This window comes from Lates calcarifer, linkage group LG9 (genome assembly GCF_001640805.2).
Source record: "Lates calcarifer isolate ASB-BC8 linkage group LG9, TLL_Latcal_v3, whole genome shotgun sequence".
In the NCBI taxonomy this organism is placed as follows: domain Eukaryota; kingdom Metazoa; phylum Chordata; class Actinopteri; family Centropomidae; genus Lates; species Lates calcarifer.
The window spans coordinates 19,457,607-19,480,291 of NC_066841.1; the positions used below are offsets into that span (position 1 = coordinate 19,457,607).

Here is a 22,685-nt window from a genome sequence, read left to right on the forward strand (position 1 = left end):
GCAAAATATACCCATAAGGTATAGCCAAAGGCAGGAGGGGACAGGAAATAGTGTGGACATGGTTATAAACATTAGAGATAAGAATTATAGCACTTTGAAAGGAGCTGGGTCTCTTGTTCCTTTCAGAGAACAGCTCATCATTCTTTGCTTTTTTGGCTAGACTGTAACAGCAGTCCTGTAAACGCCAGTGTGTGTCCTAGACCAACTGACCTGTTTGCTCTTTCAAAATGAATCCGCACAAACAGCACAGGCTCATTCCAAAATTCCCATACTGAATAGAATATCCTATAAGAAATTGACTACATTTTCACAGCTGTATGTTGGGTTTTTACCTGGTCTTATTTTTTAGGGGGCTGGGTTTACTAGGTTTATCTGTGAAATAATCACTAGGATGATGATAGGGTAAGATTTGGATCAGATTCAAACATGGACATCCCACCAATATAGACTGTATATAAAAGCCCACCAACAGTTCTGTTCATGTGAAGGTGAGTGGATTTAGGGCAGGCAGTGAAATTTGGGCACAGCAATAAAAAGGATGCCTCTCACCATGATCCGGTTCCCTTTGTTCATTCCAAAGAGCCCTTAAGAACAATTGGATCAGTCGTGAACAAACATCACTACTAAACATAACCTAAGAGTGGACTAGCAATAAGAGTCCACAGTTTTGTGGACTCATGAAAATGTGTTTTTATCAAACATTACTGTCATTAACCTGTGCTCACTCTCTGTCCCTCTGTGCTGCTTGCATTATTTCATTGTGTAAATATTAGACAAGAATATCGCCCCGTGTCATGTGGGCTGTAACTGGTGGAAGATAGCAGTGGAACAGGAAACATACTGTTGTTGGGCTTCAATAGAAGTGAATGGGAGATAGATGAAGTATGAATGTGTGATGTGACCATACCTTTAGTGTCTCACCCTTTGACGACCAGTTTTTCACCCTGCATTAGAGTGTGGTCATAAACATTTTGACCTTGCGACATGTTTGAAAGGACACATGAATTTGTCTGAAGCATACTGAGGCCTTAAGGGCAACAAGAGGGTTGAGATTCAGTGTTTCTCTGTAGATGTTGATGTTCCTTAGTGTTGCTACACCTTTACATTTCAGATGGCAGATTTACCACTCCAGATTAATCATTATTGAAACAATAACTTGTTTTTAAACAGAGCTAGGGAAAAACAGCTTCTCAGTTCAGCTTGGTGGCTGCAGATTTTGTTGCTGAAACGACAGCTGTTGCTGGCAGATTTAAGCTAATGTCAGCTCCATGTGTCCGGCTGACTTCGCAAGGTTTCCAGCTGATTTGTTTTACAAGATCTTGTAGAAGGGTCTTAATGAGAGGACACTGAATAGCTACAGGCCTGCTAAGCTATGACTGTACTTTACTTTACTTTTTAGGACATAAAGAGAAAAACTTTCTTTTGTTCATAACGTATGACTGAATGACTGTGTAGTTACAGTAGGACTTTAATGCCACCTCAGCACAAAAATGACAACAAAAAGACAAAGGAAATGTGAAACAATAAATAATATTAAGTAAAACCATGTTGCAAAATGCAGTAAACAGTAAGCGGTCACCTGAACTTCTGAAGAAACAGAGCAGAAACCACAATTACAGAGTCCCTGGGCGATAAACATCTGCTGTAGCACAATTTACAGATACTTGCAGTTGTGACTTTGGCTTCCATTTACACACACACACACACACACACACACACACACAAAAAAAAAAACGGATTAATGCAAACATCTGAAATGTGCTCATCTGTTTTTGCTTCTGCTTTTTTTTTCCTGATAGAAAAGCTTCACAGATCAGATCAGAAGAGACAGAAAATCTATAGAGAAAATTCACCTGTTTAACCCAGTTCATTAGCTTCATGTGTTATCAGTGCTCTCTTCATGTTTGTACCACTGATGTTATTTTTTACTGTCATCTTCCTCAGAGTCAGATGAGAAGCTGGACATCAGTTTAATCTCCTCATCACCTCTCACGCATTTCTTGTATCTTGTTCGCTAACAAGCCAGCCACCAAATCGCTAATTGTGACATTTCTCTTTCTATACCTGTTCAATAAGCAATAGTGAAACATGTGAACGTGACAGCTCTAGAGTTGGAAGGTGGATATTCTTACTTCTGGTCGAGCTAGGCTATCCATCAGAGGTACACGGTTAGGTCCCCCCCCCCCTGCTTCCAGTCTTTGTGATAAACTAGGCTAAATATGTCCAAGATGCAGAGTTCAATTTAATATCCATCCTCTCATCTGGCTGCGAGACAGACAGCGAACATGGAGGATTTAATCAACTGTCAGCTGTTCTCAAAAAATACACTCTGGCCTTGGTTTGTTCATCAAAAAAGCAATGCATGCAAAATACTCTGCACTCATTTAGCACTTCAGACATTTAGCTGACACTCTAAAGCAGCATAGAGAGTGAGCAGGTGACGCAAGGGCGCTTTGACTGTACTGTTGGCTGTGGCAACCTGGTAGCCTACTGGTTACTTAGCGTTATGTTAATCACCTTGCAATTGGATGATGTCAACAGAAATCGTTTGCCAATAACTCAGGCACCAAAACTCATTCATCTGTTTTTACCAGCAGGAGAAAACAAAAGCAGCTGGAGAAAATTACAGAATAAAAATTTAAAAGAATCATTAAACTTCATTAAAGGTGAAATGAACATGGTTTGGAAAAAAACAACAACAACAAAAAAAAACAAAAAAACACTGCATCATGTAAAAAAATTACTCAAAATTCTCAGCTCACAGTTTAATCCACTTTGTCCCCTTTCTGAGGCCTGATCGCTATGAAAATATCTCTCACTATATAAACAGGCATAGTTAATCTTTCTGTACAGGTATTTCTCCACACAGCATGGCGTGTGTTTTCTGTGTATGTTGGCACTGAGGCAGGTGTGTATGTTACAGACGGAGCATACAGCCGTCAGTCGTCGATGAATGTCAGCCGGCCTGGACCTTCGTTCTTCATCCAGCGGCGGTATCTCTTCATCCTTGGGTCGGTCGCCATCTTAACTTTCATCTCCTCTTCCTGCTCCTTTCTGTACACCTGAAACAAACACATGACCGATGGCCAAACTCATTATTGCTGCATTCTACAGTTACAGCTGCATCTGAGGCACTTCACTGCAAACAGAAGTTTTCCTACAGCACATTACTGTGGAGGCAGACTGAAAAAAAACAGACCATCCTTCAAATAAATGCGAGAGTCATCTTACCCTTTAGTATTTACATATACAAACTAGGGATGTGTACGAATAACTGATTAGTTGATTCGTCGAAACTGGTAAGAATAGTCGACACCTTTTTTTAAAGAATCGACTAATTTTTCTTTGACTAACTTTTATTTGGTTGGGAGGAGATTTATGTTTTACTTCATGGAGACGCGGAACTAATGTTTATGGTTCTGTTTCTGCCTGAGCGCGCATGGCTGTTAAACAAACTGCCGCTAACGTTAGCTCAGGTTGTTGCTAGATGCTTAACTTGTTTTTAGGTTAGGATTCCTTCATTGTTCATTGTTTAGGAGGTTTTTTACAGGGAGCTGAATTATCTACAGAGGTCCCATTAACTCCAAAAGAAACAGACCAAGTGATTAAATCGGTTGAAACACTGAATAAAGCAGTCTCATATATAAAAAAACAATGTTTCTCTGCGACGTGGACACAGGACATTGAGAGGGGCTGTTTGCTCAGCTTGTTTACTTAAGATCCAGACGTCTGATGACAAAAATCCTTCATCTGGTTTAATATTATGGCTATAACATTATAAAGAGTGATGTTAATGTGACTTGAAACATTAAGAAAGTAGTCTGCTGAATATATTTTAATGTCTGGCTGACAGCCAGCGCTAGCGGAAAACACTGTGGATTTGTTGTACTTAAACGCTCATGTGACAGCAATCAACTTGATTAATCGACTTCAATCACTTCAGTAATCAAAATGCCCATCCCTAATACAAACTTGTATTCATATTGCTATAAATGTCATCTCCCCTAAAGCTTCTGCATTCACACAGCCCCACAACAGCTCACTCCCACCTCCATGTTTCACAGTGAGCACTATGCAGTCAGTGTGGTAGTACTGGCCAGGTCCACTCTAAACTTGCTGGGGGCCCATCTGATCCAAACTTTCTTTCATCCGACCAAAACATTCATCAGGCCTCTTTTCATGTTCTTTGGCAAAGTTAAATCCCCCAGGTTTTGAGAGTAATGGTTTTCTTCTTGGAAGCAGTCTGGAGAGGCTGACTTTCTGCAAAGTCCTTTGTCCTGTCTGATCAATGAAACACCAGTTTCCACAGACCTGTCCAAGGCAAAAGCACTGACCCTGTTTCGTAAGTACTGAGTTGTGCATGTCTTCATTTTTCAAGAACAGTCACTGTGCCTTCTGTTTTTAGTAGTATGGCTCTATTATAATTCCTTATATCTCTTCATATTCTTCTATGAAGTCTCACAATCAGGTTTCTTACTTGTTAATGTGGTTTCTTACAGTGTGGAGCCATGTTGCATTAGATGCAACCCAAGCCGACTTCAGAAAGTTGTGGTGGTGTTGTTCACGCAACGAGCCTTAAGTGGAAATCATAGGTGCAATCACTTTTGGTATTGGTTTGGTTTTAATCGTGGAAGTTCAAATACCATACACTTCAACTTAAAAATAATACGGTTACTGTGAGGTGATACAACCTTGGATCATTTAACATTTAAAGTGATGCTGACTGACTTCTTTGGTTCACAGGGTGAGTGAATGGACAAAGAAAAAAAGGAAGCCAAACTAAAAGTAACAATAACACCTGAACTGAAGGAAGCATGTAGGAAAGAATTAGATTAGGAGGAAGGAGGAAGAATTAAGGAAGGATGGAAAACCTATAAGGATGAATCATGAGGACAAAAGAGAACGTGTAGAGGTCCAAAAGACAGACAGTGTTTACAGAGACAATTCCAGTAAGTCACAAACCTCATAGTTTTCTTTGATCCAGAGCTGTTTCTCCAGGAAGGACTGTCTGGTGTTTTCATCCAGACTGTCAAACTGAGACTGAGACATCTTCATGTACCTCCTGAGAGTTAAAACACAGACAGTCTGCTGTGAGACAACCTGATCCTGAGAGGCTGTTGATGTACAAAACAGACAAAAGTGTCTACATCTTTTTCACTAAGGTAGTACAACACTGTACTGTAGCTAAGCTAAGTTCCGTTAGAACCGACCTGATGATGTAGAGTTTCTCCTCGTTTCCGTATTCCTCCCTGCAGATGGTGAAGCGGTACACCCAGGAGACGTACCAGGCCACGTAGTTGGTTAGATAGTAGGGGAAAAGCACAATCTGACACAGCAGGATGTCCGACAGGTTGGGCTTCTGGTAGCCTCCTTTAATGTCGATCTTGGTTTTGATAATGTCACGGATCACCTCCTCCTCCTGCTCCCGGATCTCCTCTTTGGAGCGGCGGTTTTTGCCCTTCTCCTTGGTGCGGTTGAGGAGGCCCTGCTGCTTGGCGATCTCCGTGGCCTGGATTCGGTACTTGGGGACCGTCACCAGGTAGTTGATGGCCTCGTTGTAGCTGCTGTGCCAGCTGTAGTACTGGGGGAGAGACAGGGATGGATGGATGGATTAATGGATTTCACCTGCCAGTCTCACACCTGTAGATCACTGCACTCCGTCCAGAAAGGAAGACACTGCATTGTTGCTGGGGCATTCAGTGACCATGCCACAATGATTAGCACTGAACAATTAACCAAGCTGATCAAACACAACCACAATGCATCTGGACTGACCTAAATTTAATGTCATCTTAACAGAAAGGTGTAAGGTGTCGGTCCAAGGTCTTTCTAATCTAATTTCTAATTTTGAAAAGTTAACACATGGTCCATCTGTGGTCCAGCAAGACCCGTTGGAAATATGGAACAGGATGTTTTTAGAACCCACTGGTTGTTTCTGAACCTGTTGGAGGCTGCAGTCGTACCTGGAAGATGGAGATGGCACAGATGGTGACCAGGATAACGACCCTGACATCCACTTTGGGGGTGAGCTGTCGGCGGTAGTAGGCGTAGTAGTGCTGGTAGTACTCCTCAGGGTGGTCCAGCATGTAGTCGTAGTCCCGCCGAGTGTCCTCATCCTACACACACAGACAACCAGGCATTATTTGTGTTTTCACTTGAAGGTATCTATAATGAACACCTAGCCAAAACTGGTTTCATCATTAAAAAACTTTTAGGTATTAAACAGGATGTGATCTGTAGTGCAATACTGACAAGTGTTTCTATTATTTTGCCCTCCCGCCAACTTAAAACAGACACATCTCTTTGTATAATGCAATACTGCTCAACAGCATCACAAACTACAGTCTCCAAAATGATGATGAAAGTTGAATTAACTTTAAAAGAGTTTCAGCAAAAACTGAACATTACAACCTTATAGAAGACCACTGTATTAGACAGTATTAGGTTTAGCTAGGTGTAACTTATAAACTGCTAACATTTAGGGCAACACAGAACATTTGAAAAATCTATTTTTGACTGCTGAGAAAAATCACATCAGGTTGAACTGCTAATAAGGTTGGGAATAGGTGCTCTGGGAAAATAACTGCAGGGATGAAACATGATGATCAGGATGTGGAATATTACATTAAATCATTTTCAAAAAGAACCAAAGCATTCAGTCTGAATATCATAGAGAGAAATAGAACACAAACAAGTCCTTATGAGAAAACTGCAGGGATACTAAATAGACATAAAGACAGAGGCAGAGGACCCACAAAGACTCTATACAATATATATATAGCACTGTAGTTCCCTGCAAGAATATTACAGACATGTTTCTAAGCAACATCAAACCCAAATAAGTGTTTATAAAGAGATCACTATGTAAAGTTGTTTTTGTGCCTTGAACTGCACAAATGACAGAAGTAAAGGGTGGAAAATGTTCATTATCTCAAGAAGGAAACCTCAGCTCAGAGTGAGGAATTAGCCGTTAGCTCCAGCAATCTGCACAGAACCAGGGGGTTTATGTGGTGCAAAATAGGATGGTTCCACTCTGAACATTTTCAGGTATGGCTGTTCAATGACTTGTGTAAATGGCACATTTATCAGGCTCTGTAACAGAGGTTTGGTGAGATGCACACAATAACTCAGAAAACAATTGTGCAGAGTTTCTCATGCTCCTTTGTGGCTGATCAATAAAGATTTTCTCTATTGACATGAGCTTCTCGTGAGTGATGTTTTTCCTGAATACACTGCAGTAATCTCATACGAGCTTTTGCACACAACACCTCAAAATTTATATATATTATAGATATATACATATATTTTGAGGTAAGAGCAGGATTTTCCTGAGTGCTAATGTTACAAATATAATATCCAGAATGACTGTGTCTGTCCTCTGTCTGTGTCTGTGTCTGTGACTGTGTCTGTCCTCTGTGCAGCAGCTCTACAGAAGTACAAGGTCAACATGCACTATTATTAATATTCCCTAAGGGAGAAAACAGTCAGTATTTCCTTATTCTGCTACATTATTATTACTACACAGACTCTAACTGAGGGAGATGACACACTGTGAATAAAACTGAAAGTAGTGCTAGATATAATAGGAGAAATTATGAGCTCCAGGGATGGAATACATCACTCGACAAATCATAAAAGAATATCGTAGGACATATATACTGTGCAAATCCCTTAAGTACTCGCATATTTCACACAGGAGGATGGAGAGAAGCAACTCTTACAGAGATACTGTAAGGGAAAACTATGGTGGGTAACAGTAAGGGACATACAAATCCAACTCACAGGGAAATCAATGGTAACATTGGTCTCGTTATGGATTATATGGCTTATTATATGTTATAAGATGTAATAAATCCCTTTAGAACAATATGAAAATGTTTCATGAAGAAGAAAACTGGCAGCAGGTGAAAATGCTGGTCTAAAGAGTAATTTTAGGAATATCAAAAATAACAAAAGAAAAAAATATATCAAAATATCAAAAGAATACTACAGCAGGCTAACAGTCACTGTGAGGGAAAGCATGCTAAATATCTTAATGGGGTATTACAGGAACAGTATCTGAACTTTACACCAACACCACAGGAAGTAGACTATAAGATGTGTGTGGCGGACTACCACACCAGTCCCTGAATGCACAATGTAGGAATACAGAGGATGTTAACAGAACACACACTGAATACCTACAGTGGTCTTACGGCGTTTTTATAAGGCAGAAATTTAATGAATATTGCAGGAACATTAAAGAAGTCATAGGACTATTCACTGCACACAGTGTGTATTCAGTAAACATAAAAACAGTCATAAGGCTGCTGGAGGACTGTTGAAAACTTTCCAGAGGCTCTGACAGAGACATGTACCAACCTTTAACGTCTCGTACGCGGTCACGATGAGCAGGAATTTCTTCTGTGCGGACTCCTGGGTCTCACCTTCCAAGCCGGGCTCTCCCGGCCTGAACCGGTCCGGGTGGTACCGGCGAGCCAGCTGCCGGTAAGCCCGGGCGATCTCCGCCTTAGAGGCCTCCCGGGTGACGCCGAGTACATCGTAACAGACCTCCGTGCCGCAGTACAGGCCCTCCACCAGCGCCGTGACCGCCGGCAAGGAGGACACGGAGAACAGGAGCACCGCGAGCCGCCACCAAGGACACACCGTCCGCGAACACCCTGCAAATCTCCCGCCGCCTCCGCGTCTTCGCTCCGTGAACGCAGCCATCTCTGTCCGCCAGGCTGCCGCTGCCAGCTCGGGAGCCCAGGCTGCCCTGTCGCACGCTGCCTGCAGCATCAGGACGCGACGGAACGGAAAGATGACGTAGCATCAAAGATCGTATGTGCAAACAATGATGAAGAAGCTTCTGTTTGTTTTCTCTGTTTAGTGACTTTTTTCTTATTTTGTTTTCTAATAATTTTCTTTCTTTTTCTCTTTCTCTTCTAGGTTGGTTGGAGAAGATTCTTTTGGAAATATTTTTTTCTGTCTTCTGCCTTTCTGATCTATTTTTTGTTTTTACATCTTCCTGTCAGTGACATTGTTTCTTGGTTTTGGGTCTCTCTCCATTCATTCAGAATGTTCAGGGTGAGACCTGTTCTGTGGTGTCACTGCTATTCACATGTCAAATCATCTCCACAGAGCTTTTTTGTCTGAATTATTTTGTTACAAGGATCCCTCGAAAGCAGTAGCAACCTTTTTTTTATGGTTTATTTTATTTATCTATTATTTATTCAGTTTGTATTTTCTTTTAACTTTTCCTCATTTAATCTCTTTTTATTATGTTTTATTTTATGTTTTATTTTAACTGTACTGTTTTAATTTTGAGTCTTATTCTAATGTATCATTACCCTACAGTTTGCTCAAGCTGATTACTGTGCGTTGTTTTTGTTACGGTTAGGGTCTTACACTTACTGCTTAGAGTTTGATAACTGATTGTAGGGAAGTAGAGCTATAAGCAATATCAGTTGATAACAACGCATAACATGGTATAAAAGTAAGTAAAAGTAAAAACGACTTGATACCAATTTGAAAACAGTAGCATGGAACGGGAATGTGATATATAGTAAATATTTGTTAAAAAAAAAAAAAAAAAAAAAAACAGAGGAAAAAAGAAAATACTGCCTGGTCGAGTGTTATAATCCTGAGTAATCCCTCTGCTTTATATACAAAATCTTTGTGTCCGGGACTGAATGATGACGTGCCACGAAGTGGTGAACGCTCTGTGTCACCACCTGGTGGTTAATTACAAACCTGCTGTCCTTCATTCAGACTGCATTTGTAAAGGTATGTAAGTGCAAGCAGTAGCCTAAATATTACTCAAATTTCAAATCAAAAGCAGAGTAAATTTTGATTTCGTGGATTTTCATCCCCTCACATAAGCAGAGCTAAAATAACCACATCTTGATTCAAGATCTGTACTTAGACAGGCATGAGATTGACATTGATCACCTCATCTCACTCAGAGAAAGACAAGAATAAGCTTAATCCCCTCAAAACCTCAAACTATTCCTTAAAGCCCTCAAAAACTTTGTTTTACTCAACTGCTCAACAGCTCTTGTGTTCTTCTTACTGTGAAACACGTCAGATGAAACCCACACATATGGATGATCACAGATTCAGTTAATTTAAAAACAAAATGACAAGTCTGAACAAGAATGTCGTAGAAATGTGTAGAAGTATCATCCTTTTCTTTGTCTGCTTCTTCAGACCAACTGTGTCCAGTAGCACTTTATCTGCAAACCCTAAACTCAATAAATAAATAAAATAAATCACTAACAATCAATATTGTTAAATCTAATCTTGCCTTTATTTGTGAGCTTGAATGGTCAATTCAAGAGCACAGTTTATTAAACTATGTACATAAATTGCTTTTATTTTTTTCTCTGTGTACTATTTCTACTGACCACATGAACCCATAATATACCATATGCAGTTCAGGTACTTCAACAGAAAGATAAAATTGAAAGGAAGATGCCCCATCGTGACCTTAATGCAATGTAAATGTCAGTCCCTCACCTGGTACAGTAATATTTTACCAATGAGTCTTTCTCTGGTTTCTTGAAAGCTCCAGGCCAGAGTTTTATTTCATTATGTCAAATTACATAACAATCAATCAGATTGTCTGTTACGAATCAACTCTGACATACTCTGAGAATGTGTGTTAACTTTATTATTAAAGTCACCAAAGTGGCTGATAGTAATTAATAAATAACAGAAAAGACTACGAGGAGACCAAACTTTAATGTACACCAATAAACATGTGATTGAAAAACAAATAATTTATTAGCCATTTTAACAAAATATCATATTTTTATTGTTGACCTCTCTTTTGTATTTACTTAAGAAAACATGCAGAAAACACTTGTGGAATATTTATAATAATAATGAATAATGACTGACGTTGGCTCACATAAACTATTCACACAAACTCCGATAATCAAAAGTCATGCTAACAAATTGACATCATACTGTAGGTGAGTAAGGCACTAACAGGGTTGATATATTCATAAAATACATCTGTATTTGCTCAGAGAAAAGAATCAATGACTCTTCTACCATACTAAAAAAGCACACACATTAAACACTTTTTGTAAAACCAATTTTGTGTATTTTCAAACAGGAGATATCTCCCCATTCCCACTGCTCCAGAATTTAGGGTCCCTTCTCTGGAGTGGTAGGGCCCTGTCAGATCACTTTGTCATTTGCACATTTCTGCACTGCTGAGCACATTAAGCAAATCTAACATATCAAACAATCAGGAGATAATGTTTTTTTTGAGAACTTTGGGAAAATAATTTTATAGTTTGGAATTTTCTTGATGAGCTCTATGACTTGCTTAGTGTCTCTGGAGTGGTTGTTAAGTAGATGGCATCGAGAACCGCACATATCAACAATGTTCTTGAGGGGAGTGTGTCCCTTAAGAAACTGATCCAGACTTCCTCTCAGGTCCTCTCCATGGGTCAGCACCACGATTGTGCTCTCCCTGATCCTCCAGCCTAACTTGACCTCTAGGTTTTCTAATATTCCTCTCTCAACATCTGTGAACCGGCCCAGCTGTAACACAAGTAACACCACGCATTTCCCTGGCTGACAGTACTTCTTACACTCCTCTATCTGTGCCGGAGTGTTTTCGAGTTGGTCATTTAAAAAGTCTGGAGTATCAACCACTCTCACGCTCATCCCATATAGCCTCTCCATGATTCTGATCTCACACTGGGTGGTGACTGGCATTGAGCTTGGCTCAGATTTAAAAAGTTGGCTTGGATCAAGCTGGGAGTTTCCAGCAGCCAGGATGGTGTTTGCAGATGCACTCTTTCCGGTTCCAGTTAGTCCTAGTAGAACAATGTTGAATATGTCGTTCAGCGCTCCATAGTTACCGTTACCTGGAAGATACAGTTGCAGCAGATTTGTCACCATTTCTGACAGAATAATCTCATCAAAAGATTACAAGCGTAGATATCTCAGAGTTTCTTTGACTCTGAATTAAGTAAAGGGACACAAAAACGTGTCAAATGTTCTTCAGTTCCTATCTTATTACAGTCTGATGTATGTGTTATATTGCATCTTTAAAAACATACCATTGTGATGAGCAAAGAATCCACCTGCGGTATAGGCATGTTGTGAGGTGGATGGACCATTTGGGGCAGCACCTGTAAAGATGCAACACACATACTGCCATTAAGACACATTCCTTCATTCCTTCACTCACAGCTCACTGTTGCTCTGTGTTGCATTTAAAAACATAATGAGCTGCAGGAATTTTTTTAGCATTTGTGATCTCTGTTGAGAGTATATATTCAATAAAGAGTGGCTCTGAAAACAAACAACACAACAAATAAATTATCTATTTAGAACAGTTTAAAAAATCCTTAGAAACTAGGTGAAATGTAATTTTTGGACTTTTTTTCAAGATGACATTGACCCACCGTCATGAATCTCTTCTCTTGTTATTCAACGAATCAGTGCCTCATTTTCTAACTACTGTGTTTCATCCCATTTTCATTTATGTTTTAATAGACATTACTGTAAATGGGCAGCTTGTACCAGATTTAGAACTATGGACCCTAATAGTACTCCCCGGCTACATCCTCCTGTCCCTGGGAGATCGCAAGGTATTGAAGGAGTGTGTCACTACTTCAGACAACTCGGTGCTCAAATAACAACTGAATTTGAAAAAAAAAAAAAAAAAACTACCCACCAGCATCTTCATCAGGGTGAATTACAGAAGGTAAATCAGTAAGTTAATCACCCTGATGAAGGCTCTGTGCCAAAATACATTGGTGAAATAAAGAAGATTCTTCTGGTTGTTGCAGAGTTGTTCCTTCATATTCAGATCCCAAGGAGAGATGGACATTCACCACCATCACCATGATTTACAAGGTGTGTAGCAGTGAGAGAGTGAGAAGTGCTTGAACAACTCTCATGCTCTCTTTTGTCATTCTTCACACAACTCTAATCTCTCTCATTTTTTGTGAGTATATCCAAAGGCAACACAGGTAAATGATACCAGTGAAACCAACAACTTTATTTGCAAAACGTTGATAACAATCCTGAAATCACTGCATTGGCTTGATTTTGTTCATGAAAAGAATCTATGACAAATTTCAAAGGCCAGATCACCCCTTCAACATGACAACAAAGTAATTAAAACCACAGACTTACCTGCTCTCCCATGGTCAGATGGAGGGTTGCATCTGAAACAATTATCATAATTACTATATAGATGTCATAAAATGATAGCTACAGAGAGAAGTCCCATCTTTCTTTGGGGCTAGATTGTGTTCATCTGCGTTTCTCATATTAGGTTTCTGAAATTGGTCTTACTGGAAGCCAGAAAAAATGTGCTGCTGTGTTTGAAGATGAAGTCATTGTTCCTACTTGAGTGGGCAGTAAATTGAGAGCAAATCATCATTTCACAACTGTAACACTCACTGGATATTTAAGGTGATCTGTGTTATTGCTCTTGCCCTTATGTTGTCTTCTTAGGCATCGAAACCAGTGGAACACAAGCTGGCTCTGTGGTAAAGTGGGACCTCTGCTGTTTCTACATGTATATGGTCACAACTGTTATGTAGTAAATGAATCTTCTACCTTCTCTTCTCTAAGGCTGCCTTTCTTCGTATCACAACATCTTGACTGTAGTTTTTGTAGTCATACAAGAATGACTGATGGTTCGCACACCACGCCCTGCATTCCTTGGCCAGATTTTCATTGGCAATTGCCAACCGAATGTTGAAGAGTTCCTTCAGATGAGCGAGTGAATGGAAGCTTTCAATGTCTGGTAAAATGACGACCAAGTGTTCTGTGACTTCTTCTCCCAAGGCTTCTTGAAGTTTACTGATTTGAGCAACGACTTTTTCCTCTTGGGCGTTTTCTGTATCTATTGCCAGTATGAACAGATTGATGCCAGGATGAGAACATGCCATGAAGTCGATAATGTCCTGGTCTGGGTGCATATTTTCTTCATTAAAGTAATCTGATGTATTGAAGACCTTGAATGAGTTGGTCTCTCCGACGACAAGCTTGTGAGATATTGTGGTAAAAGCATTTTGACAATTGAGGATCATATTTCCAAGGGCATTCTTAAACTGAGCTCTCATTCCAAAAAGCGCGATGGTTAACAGCTCAGGATACGCTGTAGAAAGACAAAACAGTTTATGTTTTAATAACCAATCTGTTAATTATGGATTATGAATTCCATCATAATCTATGATTACCTGTCATTTTAATTTTAATTTTCATCAAAACAACTCGATCACAATCACATTTAATATATAGAAGAAACTGACTGTGTGGTCACTTTACATGTCAACACCACATGAGGCAGAGGAATTATTTTTTTTCTCCAGTGAGAGCAGTATTAACTCTTCTGGAAATTTGATTAAAAGTGAAACTATATTTGGATGCAAATGTAACCACAAACCAATAATATGTGTTGCTCAAAGTCTGTGGCCCATTAGTCAGTGTGACGAAAGGTAGAAAGCTTGTGTGTGTGTGTGTGTGTGTGTGTGTGTGTGTGTGATCAAGGTAAAATGTGGTCCTGAGGACACGTACTGTAGCAAGAACTATTATAGAAGGGGTTTTGAGAAATTCGACAGATTTTGTCATTGTGACAGCAGTGGCTGGTGTGATCCCATTGTAAGATGGTCCTCAGTTAATATGTGATGTCCAATGTACTGTAAATTCAGTTTAATGCATTCACTTGTTCAGTGTCCTCTATAGGCTGTCAAACACCTGGCAACATGTTCACTCTGTTACAGGTTAGGACTAAAGCTTTCACAGGTAACAGCTTAACTACATTAAAATATACTGGTGTTATGCACTGCTGTTTAGTTACAGTAGCTGGCCTGCTGAAAGTTGGGAAACCACGGTCCAAAATATGTTTCAACAGCATTATGCTGCAGTGCACTAATTTAAAACCTGTGTACAGTAATGCCAAATATAGGAAGAATGAAAATAAAGTACAAAATGTCAGAGAAAGCTAACATTATGTCAGATAAAAAAATAAGACTATAAACGTGAACTCTAAGTGGTATCAAGTTCAAAAATACCCGTCAGCTGCAGCAAGACAGTTCAATTCAGTGATTGTTGTTGAGACTGAGATTTGGAATAATCAGGATTATTCAGGATGCCCAACAAAAATATTTCTTAAAGTCATTTAGTCTTGCAGCTTTTCAGTTTGTCAGAGCCCCTGTTAAAGACTTAATTTGTTACATCTTAATCTGATGGCCTGGGAGCTAAAAATACGGACCATGTAATTGCAATATTCCTGATTAGTGTCTAGCCAGAGATTTTGTCCAATGTTAGTCCCCCCCCCCAAAAAAAAGAGAAGAAACAAGCTTCACTTACGTGGTGGAGAAAATCTCTTAGAATACATTTTAGCTGCTTAGTAGGGAACAGACAGCAGGTAGGTTTCTCCAGAGTCTCTGCATCAGCTTTGAAGCTTTGTCAGACTTGAATCTTAGTAATAAAGGCTGATCCGCCCAGTGGGCGGAGGCGGAAGGCTGAAAACCGCTTCACACAAAACCAATAGTGAGCTCTGTTTTTGTTCATTCTCACAAGAGATCAAGTAAAGACAGAGATGGGTGTCTGCCCCTCAATCCCTGACGGTGAATTTAGAACTTTTTCAACATTCATTTGCTCCTTTCACCATACTGCAGTCAGCACTTTGTCATACATTTGTGATTTTTTTTTTGGGAAGTATATTTATTGTATATTGTGTGTATATTGCTGTTTGCAGGTCCTCCACTTAGGATTGTGATGATTGGGAAAACTGGAGTCGGGAAGAGTGCTGTTGGTAACACCATCGTGGGTAAAAAGGTTTTTGAGTCTTCAGCAAGTGCCCAGTCTGTGACAGAGAGCTGTGAGAAAGAACGGGTCCACAGTCGCAGAAAGATCCATGTGGTGGATACACCTGGGATTCTGGATACATGTAAAACTGCAGAGAGCATCAAGAAAGAGATTGCAAAATGCATCCAGGTGTCCTCTCCTGGCCCTCACGCCTTCCTGCTGATTATCCAGATTGGCAGGTTCACCAAAGAAGAAGAAAACTGTGTGCAAGCCCTGGAGAAAATCTTTGGACCGGCGGCGTCCAAGTACATGATTGTTCTGTTCACACGTGGTGATGAGCTGCAAGGCAGAACCATACAGCAATATGTGCAAAACGGCCACCCGAAACTTCAAGAGGTGATAGAAAGGTGTGGTAAGAGGTACCATGTGTTCAATAACAAGAGAAGGAGGAACAGAACTCAAGTGGTTGAACTAATCAAGAAGATCGATGACATGGTGGCAGCGAATGGGGGAAAGCACTTCAGTGAGCAAATGTATGAGGAGGCAGAGCAGACTCTGCAGCAGCAGACTCTGCAGCAGCAGGGGAAGGACAGAGACGCAGCAGAGCAGCAGGTTTACAACTTCTCCTTCATGTCTGATCTGCTGCAGAGGGTCATCCTGTTCCAGGCCATTTTAGCTACAGCTGCACAGGACACCAACAACCTGGACCACTCCATCAACCCCTCCTACTCCAATGTGAGACCTGTCTGACAGAAACAACCTTCAGTGCTATCCAGATTTTGTGTGGGAATGAAACATTTTGTACAACCAGACACAGTAGCTGGAGAAAACTGAATTGTAGAAAGTGTAATTGAATTTGTGATCAAACAGTATGTCAGTTGATTAAGTGGTGGTCCCTACTGTCCTCCATGTTTTATTTTCCAGTGTGTAGTCCATGAATGCAATGGTACTAATGTACATATCTTCTAGTATGTTGAAATAAATGTCAATCAAATGTCAATAAATATATTTATCAATAAAATTTTATTTATCAATAAAATATTTCTTATCAATATGACTATCTGCTGTTTGTATATAAATCTGTATTACCTGTAAATTGTATTTCTGTTGATGCTTTCAGATGTCTGTAAAGGACAGATGACGTTGATCGTTTTGTGCTAGATCAGAGGGTCAGTGGTAACTAATGATGACTAAATCTTAATCATTAAAATAAAATAAAAAACCACCTGTGTTTCTTTGCTTGTTCAGTTATCTTCAGCTGCAAAAAAAATCATAATATATGAATTATTTAAAGTACAACATTTATATGTCGTGCATGAGACTGATGAGTTCAGAGTTTTTCAAAATTCAATGCTGCGAAGACAGAGCAGCTTCACCTAAGGTTTACATTGTCGTCAGGTGAAAATTTGTCAGGCAAACAACACGTAATGTACATTTCCAAAGATGAGAAACATCTGACACTTTTAGAAAATGTAAAGTGAAAGTTAAAAGCTAATGAAAGACAAAAGCCTTAAAAGAAAATTGTCAAATTAAAATTTCAAATCAGAATTTCAAAAGACACACAAAGTAAAAGAAAGTTAGATGCGTAATATAAAATGTTTTTATGTTGTTTTCATTTCCTCTTTTTGATTCTCATTTTTGGAGTTTCCTAATGTTTTTTTTATTCATTTATTTTTACAGTTACAGATTAGTCAGTGACTCTTGGTGAGAAATCAGCTTCTGGAAAAAAAAAGAATTAGGTGGTTGTCAGATTGAGATTGTTGGAGATTATAACTGCTATCTGCCTGCAACTCTGCTGACACAACAACACTGTCTGCGTTTATGGTTATGATCTGAGGTGAAGCGTTTGTCAGCTTGATAATTGATAAAAACATTCCAGAAAATTATTGTCGTGTCAGTGAGTTGAAAAAAACAGGGTTTGCCCCACAAACAAATTCCAAACCTCAGTGTCATGATTCAGTAGCACAAGGAGAGCAGAGGATGTGGAAGAAAAATATCATCTGCTCAACACTGAAAAACATTTCTGATAAGTGGATGAGGAACCAGTCAGACCAGACCAGATCGGAGTTTACCGAAACAGAGAAGGATGTTTTAGGTAGTTGAGGAAGAAGAGGAGGTTAGCCTCAGTGTCTTGTTTCTGGGTGATGAGAAATACAAGCATGTTTGTATTTTAGCTGGTAGAGGCTTTAATGTGTAAATCTATTGCCAGGAAACATGTGTAGCACTGTTCAATGCAAAACAACCAAACATATCAACAGGATCACAGGAACAAGCACAAGTGTGCAGTAAGTGCTCCGACTCTGGCAGCAACTTCTTGTCCACACTGGAAGTGGGAATGGGTCACGTTGTGTAGATTGACATCTGCTGCTTGTGATCAAGCTGTGATCAAGATCAAGATTCAGGAAAAATTGTGGTATTGGTTAAATATTGAAAATTAACATTGCTCCAGTGCCTAAACAAATTCATTATGGACAGTACCACTTTAACCTTGGCTGTCAAATACATAAAATACTCAGTTATGCATGTCAAGTGCTGAGTCAGAAGCAACTGAACTTGTTTCAGACTCTTGATGGAATTTTGGCTGTCAGACAAGTTGGGAGTGACAGACAGGTATTTAACGTCTGTGTTTAACCACTGATGAGAGAAGATGCAGGCTGAATATATACTCTTTAAAACCACACACCTGATGACATCGTAATTATAGATTTATGTAAAATCGAAATTTTTTTTAATTAAAAACACTAATATAAAAAGACTTGTCCTTTTTTGTTTGTTCAGTTTCCCCTAGTCGTCTTCGAAGTGAAATTGAAATGCAAAGAGAAAACTGAAGGCCTTGAAAGGAAATCCTCAAATTAAAGTTTAAATGGATGTGATTGACACAAAAAGAAAATCAAAAAAATACTATGTTAATGTCTGTTTTGTTTTTGTCTTTCTGGAAATATAAAATGCCACATAGGCTGGGAATATTCTGGAAACATGCTTCATATCTATCTATCAGTCTCAGAGAAAGTGAATGATTTCACCAACACATCAAGTGCAAGAAAAAAACAAACATTCAAATTCCAAACCTCAGTGTCATGAGTCAGTAGGAGAGCAGAGGATGTAACGTGGAAGCAAAATATCATCTGCTCAACAGTGAAAAACATTTCTGATAATTGGACGAGGAACCAGTCAGACCAGACCAGATCGGAGTTTACCGAAACAGAGAAGGATGTTTTAGCTAGTTGAGGAAGAAGAGGAGGTTAGTCCTCAATGTCCTGTTTCTGGGTGATGAGAAATACAAGCATTCAGATATTTTACGTACCACAAAATAACACAAACAAACTAACCAATTGAGGCAGCAGTATCTCCAGAACCTTCAAATGCTCTGCTGAGTAAAATGATGTGTGTGTTTGTGTGTTTGTCAGTGGACTCTGGTAGTGACATATGGTGATGTTTCTGGTTAACAAAGAGGATCTTTCTCTTTAATCAAGCACTCTAGTGGAAGTACATTGATGTGGACAACTGGCCATTGGGTTACATTGCAGCAGCTGTTTTGTTGTGGCCGGGTACCCTGTTCTTACTAAATACTGCACCACTCCACACTGGAAGTGGGAATGGGTCACGTTGTGTAGATTGACATCTGCTGCTTGTGATCAAGCTGAACCATTTGTAACAAACCTCTGAGCTGTTTTACAGTGTGAGGTACAGCACTGAGGACTGACAGAGCTGAGAGAAAAGGATGGACTTTATTCCCAGCCATCTGACAAACTACAAGTGCCATGTCTTTAGATTAGTTCTCCCTCACAGTGCTGGATTCAGCTGGTCATGTTACTGTTACAATTGTCACAGTGACAGCTCAGAATGTACTGGTACATACATTGCTGTAGCTATGGTGACAAACTGAAAAATATTTTGTCCATTCCATGTGTGCTCAATGACTTATCATCAATTCATATTTTGAATATACCAATGGATCCAGGATATAAACATGATATATATTTGTTAAGGATTGGTTGTATTCTCGCATCTGAAATGTAACATCATGGTCCAAAGAACATGTCACATATGAGACAAGGGGACATTCTGTACAGCTCTATTTTTACTACCACCACCACCACCATATGCTGTCAGTTTATCTGCCTATCACACAAATATCTGTGCTGTCATTTGGTCACAGCTCAGGATACTCTTTTTAAAGTTCCAGCTTTTCCTCCTTCCTCATCCCGTCCCTTGAAGAAACAAGCCACTCATAAACAGTTTGCTAAGGAGGTGGCAAGGCATGTTGATATTTATTGTTAAGTAGGTGCCATATCAGAAAGTCAGACTGTCTGTAAGCATTTTGTTTGAGTTTCATTTGTTACAACATTTTGTGCAAACTTGGACACACTTGACATATTTTACCTGTACACAGAAAATAGGAGGAAAAAACCATCAAGGAAGTCGGTATCTCTAAGACTAAAAAAAGATAAATGTCAGACCACAGAAGACAGACAGTAACTGCGTCACAACATGCTGACAATATCCCATTATCAACCACACCTATCAACTACACTCACTCTGACAGCTGGTTCCTCTTCAGTTAATAATCAAATTATTCCTAGACTGAGGCTGTCCCAGAATTCCCAGAATTTTGTTCCTAAGACTGATTGGCAGGTGGTAAATACAAAGCAGTCCTACAATTTACCACTCATTTCCCCCATATGTGTGTGTGTGTGTGTGTGTGTGTGTGTATGTGTGTTCATCGAGGTAAAATGTGGTCTTGAAGACACATACTGTGACAGCTTACTGGTTCCTGATTCAATCTCCATGCCTGCTTCCTATCAACCCATCAGCTTTCCTGCTCAAATACCTCGGCTCACCTTCCTCAGTTGTTACATTCTCACTCTGTCCTAGCTGTGCCTTTGGCTAACTGGTTCTCTAGTGCTTATAGTTGCAAATTATCTCTCATGTATTGCTCTTGTGCCACTACTGTGCTAGCCCTGTTGTTCTGCTCCTGCCACTCAGCCTGCAACTGCTCACCCTCCTGCTGCCTTCACCAGCCAGACTCCACAATTCCCCCTTATCTTCACCTGCCTGTCCCCTGCCATCTTAAGTGCTGCTGTCATTCCCTAATCACTCTGTGCCCTAAAGCCATCTTAAACTTTCAACCTGAGTCTGCATTTGAATCCAGCAAAAACCAAACAATAACAGTTTTGCAAGAAGTTTTGGCACACCTTATTTTTCACAATCTACTTGATTCAAATACTGAAGGTCCTGGTTCCATATCAGTGGACGATTTAACTGAGAAAATGTGACTTCTGAAACAGATGTGAAGTGATCCACTGTTGGACTTGTTGGAACTGCAGAAACACTGCAGCACAGATATGTAATGTTATTACAAATTGGAGCTCCTCCTTAAAAAACAGTCTATAGCTGAACGTTTTCTGTCATGCCAAAGCCAAAAGAGAGACAGTGACTGCAGAGAGCACACAAACCTGTCAACGGACAAGTTTGATTTTGGCCTGTCATCATGTTACTCACAGCATTAACACTGATTAGCAGGAGATTAGAGCTATGTGACCTGCCATTGGGGGCATTGTAATTTTAACTGGTGAAAGTGATGGTTAGCGCGGACACTGACCTTTGCGATAATAAGAAATAGAGAGGAGAGATAGTAGGATTTGTTTTCATCACAATGAAGAGAATCTGTGTATTTTGCCAGCTTGTGTGTCTAAACTCAGAGTCAGTGGATGCTGCTAGGCCCAAATAAGTTCTCACCTTCACACATTCCAGTTTTCATTTAGATATGCAGCAGAATACTGTACTGTGGGGCCCAGCTATGATGCAGTGCTCCAACTTTAGCAGGCTGAGAAGCACATAACACAGTGGAGCGCAAAAAAGAAAGGACTGGAATTTGCTTGGCTTGATAGGCAGGCAGCAAGTGTGAGAGGTCACAGCACTCTGACAGATGGAACAAATGTTTTTGCAATCTCCAAAACACACACAGGGGGATGAAATAACGATTTCGTTTTTCTGTCAAGACATTGGTGCTGATAAAGTTATCTGTACATGTCCAAATGACACCTGTGCTAATTTACTTATGTGTAGCCTCAAGAGGTATTTTCCAGATTTCTTTCATGGAAATAAAGAGTTATGTTTATATTCAGTGTTACTGCCACCTGTTGATCAGTGGAAGAATGTGAAACCTTTGTTAGGGCAGTGTAGCTCATCACCTATATGTCCTAATTGGTGCACACAAGATAAATAAAACATGGAAGTCTCTGTATTATTAGAGAAAACCTTTTATATTTCTGGTCTAACTGAAATGAGGCCGTCGCTGGTTGATGTCAGCGTGTCTGTGTATGAGGAGGGCTGACATTGCCAGCATGCCGTTCTACACAGCCCACTGTACATTTATGGCGGGAGGAGTGAGCCTCAGGGTGTGACCGGATATATGCTCCATAAAACTTAAACCTCAAATAACACATGACAGCAGCAGCGGTGATCAGCTTCACGCATAGGGACAGCAGACTATAACAGGAACTAGACAATCTCTGACCCCTATTAAGTAATATTTTTGCAATGAAATTGTGTTTGTCCAAACAAACACTGTTTAGAATAAGATACTGCAAAACTGATCTTTTCTGTGAATATTCATGGTCCCTGGTGGATACAGTTTAATGTTTTTGTTGCATTTTTAACTTTAAATTTAACTAGTCACCATAAAGAGAAATATCCCGTCCTCATATGACTCGTGACTTGTGCTTTTGAGTTTGCTAATTGCTAATATATAGTCTAAGGGTAGTTTGCAAGAAACATGCATCGAGTAATGAATAAAATGACAAGTGTTGAAAGTGTCAGAGAATTCTCAGCAACTGTGATGAAGAAAGTGAATCATCTAGTGGCTAAAGAACATGATAGAGTGTGTTTGACCTAAATTCATGAAATGGAAC

The 22,685-nt window shown here is 39.8% G+C and overlaps 3 protein-coding genes across 4 annotated transcripts; 1 reads left to right on the forward strand and 2 right to left on the reverse strand.

Moving 5' to 3' along the window:
• Positions 1-1,450: 1,450 nt before the first annotated feature.
• Positions 1,451-8,804, reverse strand: dnajc25 (DnaJ (Hsp40) homolog, subfamily C, member 25). The gene is made up of 5 exons (XM_018694337.2): positions 8,362-8,804; positions 5,964-6,116; positions 5,211-5,581; positions 4,963-5,062; positions 1,451-3,062 (listed from the first exon to the last, which is right to left on the reverse strand). The coding sequence occupies exons 1-5, from the start codon at positions 8,776-8,778 to the stop codon at positions 2,940-2,942; spliced, it is 1,164 nt and encodes a 387-aa protein (XP_018549853.1). The 5' UTR covers positions 8,779-8,804; the 3' UTR covers positions 1,451-2,939.
• A 1,899-nt stretch (positions 8,805-10,703) lies between these two features.
• LOC108895501 (GTPase IMAP family member 8) lies at positions 10,704-15,448 on the reverse strand. Of its 2 annotated transcripts, none has more exons than XM_051073088.1 (5): positions 15,331-15,448; positions 13,573-14,116; positions 13,144-13,175; positions 12,084-12,131; positions 10,704-11,864 (listed from the first exon to the last, which is right to left on the reverse strand). In XM_051073088.1, exons 1-5 carry the CDS (start codon positions 15,356-15,358, stop codon positions 11,221-11,223), a joined length of 1,296 nt encoding a protein of 431 aa, XP_050929045.1. In that variant the 5' UTR covers positions 15,359-15,448; the 3' UTR covers positions 10,704-11,220. The 2 variants fall into 2 exon arrangements, with proteins under 2 accessions (XP_050929045.1, XP_018549868.1); XM_018694352.2 differs by having other exon boundaries at positions 12,060-12,131.
• A 61-nt stretch (positions 15,449-15,509) lies between these two features.
• On the forward strand, positions 15,510-16,996 carry LOC108895502 (GTPase IMAP family member 7). The gene is made up of 2 exons (XM_018694353.2): positions 15,510-15,590; positions 15,722-16,996. The coding sequence occupies exons 1-2, from the start codon at positions 15,563-15,565 to the stop codon at positions 16,519-16,521; spliced, it is 828 nt and encodes a 275-aa protein (XP_018549869.1). The 5' UTR covers positions 15,510-15,562; the 3' UTR covers positions 16,522-16,996.
• Positions 16,997-22,685: the final 5,689 nt, after the last annotated feature.

What these genes read in the sequence shown, in the direction of transcription:
- dnajc25 (XM_018694337.2), bottom strand. Translation starts at nt 8,778, where the DNA reads ATGCTGCAGGCAGCGTGCGACAGGGCAGCCTGGGCTCCCGAGCTGGCA. An exon ending in CCGCGTACGAGACGTTAAAG is followed by an intron (nt 6,117 to 8,361) that starts GTTGGTACATGT and finishes CTGTGTGTGTAG; the next exon opens with GATGAGGACACTCGGCGGGA. An exon ending in GAGAAACTCTACATCATCAG is followed by an intron (nt 5,063 to 5,210) that starts GTCGGTTCTAAC and finishes TTTAACTCTCAG; the next exon opens with GAGGTACATGAAGATGTCTC.
- LOC108895501 (XM_018694352.2), bottom strand. Translation starts at nt 15,358, where the DNA reads ATGTATTCTAAGAGATTTTCTCCACCAC. An exon ending in TAAGAGATTTTCTCCACCAC is followed by an intron (nt 14,117 to 15,330) that starts GTAAGTGAAGCT and finishes GTCTTTCTACAG; the next exon opens with CGTATCCTGAGCTGTTAACC. An exon ending in GCAGCCTTAGAGAAGAGAAG is followed by an intron (nt 13,176 to 13,572) that starts GTAGAAGATTCA and finishes TAATTGTTTCAG; the next exon opens with ATGCAACCCTCCATCTGACC.
- LOC108895502 (XM_018694353.2), top strand. Translation starts at nt 15,563, where the DNA reads ATGGGTGTCTGCCCCTCAATCCCTGACG. An exon ending in CTGCCCCTCAATCCCTGACG is followed by an intron (nt 15,591 to 15,721) that starts GTGAATTTAGAA and finishes TGCTGTTTGCAG; the next exon opens with GTCCTCCACTTAGGATTGTG.